The following is a 6,225-nucleotide window of genomic DNA, read 5'->3' on the forward strand; positions in this document are numbered from 1 at the left end:
GTATTTGCAAGTGCAATGCCCTGTACACACTGCTACTTCACATGTATTAGTGTACTATTATTAGTGTGCTAAACTGGCTCTTTCACAGCCTTTTTTTCACACTGGAAGGAAGTGCCACAGGGCGAGTGCTTCCATGCATCACATCGTCCAGCTCAGGTAGTCTCATTTAAACTCCGCTGAATGCAGTCCTTGTGTGTGACGAGCTCCTGTGCAGGTGTCTGAATCTGGCCAGAGATCAAATGATCCCATCTTTTTCCCATGGTGGTGTTTGAACCGGGTAGGGAACTTCACTATGAGTCTGTTCCTTATCTGGATACATACAGTCCTACATACTAAAGTTAATTTTCAGTCCCACTGAAAGCGATATTACAGAAATGTCAGACACAGTAAAGTTCAGTAGATGATTCTGTCTATTTAAAACAGTATTAGGTGACATAACTTTCAGAGGCCTGGAACAGCCTGTTTTTCATTTCAAGGTTACTCAGTTTGTACATTTCCAATGGATGTCAGTATACAGTAGATGGGTTTCTGTGCAACGTTGTCACTGAGATGATAAATAGATAGATAGATAGATACTTGATTGATTCTTAAGGAAAATTTGGCAGCCAGTAGAAATTGTATTACTGTATTTTACAATTTCTACTGGCAATAATAATTACAATAATAACAATAAATAGAATAAATATAAATAAAGATATGCATTTGAACCAACCAGAGATGAAAGGCAGTGCGGTTATAAAGAATAAGGAAGGAATAATGTGCAGGAGGAGGGGAATTCAGAAGACAGATGATTATACAGAATAAATATGTGCATATATTGCTGTTTAAGTAAAGTGTCAGCAGTCTAAAGTGTAGATGTGTGCACAACCAGGGGCAGAAAGCAACAGAGAGCAGCACTCTCCAAGCCAGAGATCAATACGACGTATAAGACAAATGGCAAGGAGTTGTTGTAGAGTAAAGTGCTCCACACAGAGATGGATGGTAAATGTTTAATATTCTGAGGGGATCAGGTCCCTTTGCCTAAAATCATAGAAGATTAAGTGTTTTTCACACGCACTTTTCTTTTAGCAAAACTATGTGGTTCTTCTGCGGTAACTTTTTAGAAGCATACACAGTCTTACACTGTGATGTTCTCCTCATTCACTTACACTCCTGAAGATAAAGGAACCGTAGACGAAACACGTTGAGTTGCCTGAAAGCCTTTTAACGTGTGGTCCTTCATAATGAATAATGCTGTACTATGTGTGAAGAGATTCCTCAGAGTTTAAAGAACCTCCACATAATGTAAAAGGTTCGACCAGCTGAAGAATGCTCCTAGACCTGTTCATTCAAGTCCAGGACCATTTAGAGGCCTTTGTTTTTGAGGGTGTACACAGAAAACAGGCAAGTCAGTGTACTCTTCCTCTGTTCTTCAACTCATATTAGTTCTCTGATCAAGTCTTTCCCCCTGTGTTGAACAAAACCCTTGTGGAAGTAAATCAATGGCCCTCTTCACTGCAACCTTGGCCGCTCTCCTGTGGTACTATTGTTCCTTTCAGACCTGTTTACACATCAGTGATCTGCACGGGGTATAAAACCATCTGTACCGGAAGACTCCCCAAGACTACCTCCACTCTTCAAGATGAGTATGTGAGTAATGACGATGCTTTTCATTCTAAAACCTTATTCTAGGTTTAGCATTTTAGCCTATGCTTACATTGAGTTTTGTAAGATTATTCCCGTCACAGCTGATTGTCTATTACTGTGTATTAAATACTTCATTTTCAGCACTGAACTAGTCTGAATATGTAAAATGATCTAAATTAAATGACATTTATGCTGCAACACAGACCATAGATAAACATTTAAGTCCAAAAATATAGAATTATTTGCTGTCATCTCAAGTTTTCCCCTCTGTTTCAGATCTGGCTGTTACCTGCCTGTCCTGTCATTCCTGGTATTTATACCAGCTGTATTTTCAGCATCAATGAGAGGTAATTATTTTGACAGTTTATTTAATAAGAAACGTGGTTCCTTGTTTAGCATTCTGGTTTAACAACTGCCCTTAAAATACCAAGTATAATGACTTTAAAAAGTCCCTAAAAAAAGTCCCTTTTTAATACGTTTATATAAACACTTAGGAGACCATATTTTATTTAGTTAATATTGAGGTGACCAACATCTTAAAAAAATGATTTTCACATTTTTGTTATGATTTTGGTGGTTGCTAATGCTGAATAATCCGTTCATGCTGATGCTTTTTTCATTTTCTGGTGTCTAGGTCAGAATGAAGAGTTTCTGAGCTTTCTGAACGGTTTGTTTCTCCCCTCTCCTATTCTTATGTCTAAAACAGTCTGCACATAAATAAAACAGTGTTTCTATGATTATATGTTGGTTCATTGTTTTACATTATCTCAATCACTGTGCTGTCTTTGCAGATGCCTTTAATATGAACGCTCCTTCTGAAAGCCCAGCTCCAGAAATCTTTTCCGGTCTGTACTGCTAAATTATAGACTCATAATTAAGCTGCATGTATCATTTAAGTTGCAAAACAAAATCTTGTAGTCTTGGAAACTGGACCTTTTGGTTATAGTATACTGTTTACACCTGGTGAATTGTATCCTGATAAGATTTTAGCCACATGCATTTACACCTGGTATTTAAAGTGTCACCAGTCAGACTGAAATCTGATTGCTGTGTGGGACGAAAAATGCAAATTCACTTGATGCACGTCAGTTATTGCTGGTGTTTTGGTTGTACTGGGAGGAGTTGACACTGCTATAATGTGGCTCAGTTGCGTCCTGAAGTGGTTTGAGTGATGGGATTTGTATCTGTTTTAAATGAGTCTTGGGTGTGTTTACACTTTTTCCTGTGACTCCGCCTTATCCAGATAAAATCCTGATACTCAAGACGCTTTAAGTGACCAGGGTATTTGACTGTTTAAAAAAGGGAAATGTGGTGCATACATACCCCTGTGTTTCACTGCCTGATATTCTGCTGTTCTATTTTTTATTATTCAGTTTCAGACGCACCAAATTCTGTCCATCTTCCAGACCCAACAGCAGGTAATCGTTTTAAAATGTAGGAATAGAACGTGTGCCGCCAAAGAAATGAACACTAAACACAACAATAAAGTTCATTCGTCAGCTCTCTAATGGTTTTCTTTTCCACAGTGTGCACAACTCCCGGCCCAGTGCATAACTCTGCTGGTTAGTTCAAATTTTTGTTTTTTTAATTTATTTTTTATTTTATATATATATATATATATATATATATATATATATATATATATATATATATATACACATTTACATTAAGTAAATTTATATATATAATAAATAAATAAATATAAGTTTTAGTTCTTTAGGGGTTCTTCAACTTAAAAAGTTCCTCAAAGCACATAAAGAGGTTTCTTCACAGTTTCAAATTTAAGAACCTTTTCAGTGTTAACTTTTAACAGTGTGGTGGAACCGCAGCCACTTGTATCGTATTGAACTTTCTCTCTTTTTTAAAAAATAGCCAGTGTGACTCCAGAACCAGGTTCACTGACCTTTTCAGGTAAGTTACTGAAGATATGCTACAGCATGTGTTATACTGAAATAAAGGTGCTACAATATTTTTATATAGGGATACACTGATATAGGAATTCAGAGCAGATATTGATCTACAAACAGACTTTTGCTGATTTTGATACGAAATTCAGAACGTGGGACTATACTAACTGGATCACCATTACAGAGAAATCTAACATACATTTCTGTGGGTTCTGTTCTGTATTATCAAATAAAACAATGACTATCACTCATCACATGACGTGGTCTTCTCAGAGCCTGCTGACGAAAAATCGAAAGAGAACAGCAATTCTGCAGATCGTACAGGTAAATCAGGTAAATTCAGTTAATATTCACTGAAAAATCAAAAGACATGAACTGCAGTGACTATAGATATATTATATGACGAAGCTGTGATTTAGCAATTTATTGAACACTGATGAATTAGAGAACTAAGCAATTACTGCAGCTTATAGAGGTACTGACCTCTAAGGCATGGTTACAGATATGCTTTAAAACAGTGAGGGCCTCATGCCCACCAATAGACACTGTATTTTAAGTAATATTGTGAAACTGATCTGTGTAATGAAACATATTGCCCAACTATACACACGTCTTTCAGAAGATTCTGATGACAAAAGCATAAAGAAAAGCAACACACTACCTGGTATGACACTCATATTTCTAGAAATCTCAGAAATCTCTAAAATGTCTTACTGAACATTTTACTGAAATGTCTGTTACTTCTGTTACGACAGAAACTGTCAGACCCCCCAACACAGATACACATGATCACTGAGATATATTAACAGATACACCTGTCTCTGCTTCCCTCTTGATGCAGACAGCAGCAGTGCAGAAAGGACATACACAGACACAGATGTTAACGTTGAGGAGCGGCCCAGCAAAATACAAGGTATGCTTGAATCTGACAGATGTAAACTAAATATATACATATATATATATATTTCTGCTTGTATTAGCATAATCCTGATATCCAGTATTGGATCAGTGCTATCTCTAACCTTTATAATTAACTAACCTTAGAATTAACCAACAGAACCTTTTACATTTTAGAAAAAATAATAATAAATTAGATTTAACAAAATTTGTTACACTGTCCTTTGTGGTCTCACACTTTTGAACCGCACTGTAACTGTAAATCCTAATCATGAGCTGGATCAGCTGGATCATAGAGATGGGCCTAGGGTTAGCCGTTTGCAGGTATAAGCATATACATGTTCAATATACTACTAAAAGAAAGTACAAACCTAAGTGAAATGTGCTTGGATAATACACCAATATTTTTCCATTAATATAAAAGCTTAAACAGCGATGCGTGCCATTGACTGGATCACCATGCTCAGTTCATGCAGCTCATAATACTGCAGAATGCTGTTATTGCTGCTATTATGGACTTGTCTTTTTCTTTTCTAATCCAAGGTCCAGTCACAGTGGACAAAAGCAGCCAGGAGATTGATGGACGTCTGGATTTTGAGACCTATCAAGTAAGAAAGAGGATGATAAACACAGCCACAGGAAGTCAGGGTGGAATCACTGGAACCAAGGAGCCTGAGGCTACATATAATTACTCACTTGACCAACTTCAGACTGACGAGAGAATGAAGAAAAACAAAGCAGAGCTGAATGTGGACAGCAATAGTGCCAAAGAGGCAGATAAACAAGCCATCAGTGTCTCCATCCCACTGAGTGATAGCCAGGGTAGCACTGATCTGCAGTTGGACTGCACGGACATATCTAGCAAGACTACGGGACATCTGAATGGAGAGAACACCAGGACAGTTGGTTCAGATATAGATCCACAGAATAAAGATGGGATCTCCAACTATGAGAGCCAACTTAGGAGAATGTGTGCTGCTAGAAGAAGACTGAGAACACTCAGCGTTCCCAGAGAGCTGCTGGACCCAGACAGTGTAGAGACGGTAAACAGCGAGCTGCTAGACAGAGACAACAGCAACGAGAGGACAGATGCTGGCATGCCTGCTCTTCTCTTGTGAGACGTTTCACTGTTGAAGATCTTTTTCCAGTGTTTTAAAATGGTAATTATGTGAATTGTGTGTTTCTGTATTATTCTGAGAGTCTCTGTCCTATGACTAATTGGGTGTCTTGATCTAGCACTCACAGTCTAACAGATGAATAAAAAGTGGATTGATTAATATGGACATTATGGAATGGTTTTGGAAGCACATATTTTGTTAACATTAAATGTAATTTTCTTCTTACCTAAAAAACAGTTGATCAGTCAAGCCTTGCTTGGTTTGCTACTTCAGCTATTGCACTGGAGCTAATGTAGCTACTATTCACCCAGAATACCCAGAATAAAGAGTGACTTGGGTGCCTTTGCAACTCTTTTTTTTATTATCATTCTTTATTCTATTAACATTTTTCTATATTAAACCAAAAAAACTGAAATTATATTTACTTTTAAATAAAAATTTACCAAAGATCCAAAGAATTTGATTGCATTCAGCAACAAAAGTGTTAGTGAATTCAGGACGTTGGATGATCACCACCCCACCTCATCCACAGCTCTTCCCAAAAGTATTGGATGGAGCACCATGATCCCAGAGAACACAGTTCCACTGCTCCACAGATCAATGCTGGGGGGCGTTATACCCCTCTAGCCCACTCCTGCCATTAGGCATGATGGGTCCTATTCATTCAGCAATACCTT

At 37.6% G+C, this 6,225-nt stretch overlaps 1 protein-coding gene across 1 annotated transcript; it reads left to right on the top strand.

Annotated features, from left to right (window-relative positions):
* Window positions 1-1,966: 1,966 nt before the first annotated feature.
* LOC140555836 (uncharacterized) lies at window positions 1,967-5,548 on the top strand. The gene is made up of 3 exons (XM_072679156.1): window positions 1,967-1,973; window positions 4,375-4,446; window positions 4,974-5,548. Exons 1-3 carry the CDS (start codon window positions 1,967-1,969, stop codon window positions 5,546-5,548), a joined length of 654 nt encoding a protein of 217 aa, XP_072535257.1.
* The last annotated feature ends 677 nt before the right edge of the window (window positions 5,549-6,225 follow it).

The sequence above is a fragment of the Salminus brasiliensis genome, chromosome 5 (genome assembly GCF_030463535.1).
Source record: "Salminus brasiliensis chromosome 5, fSalBra1.hap2, whole genome shotgun sequence".
Classification (NCBI taxonomy): domain Eukaryota; kingdom Metazoa; phylum Chordata; class Actinopteri; order Characiformes; family Bryconidae; genus Salminus; species Salminus brasiliensis.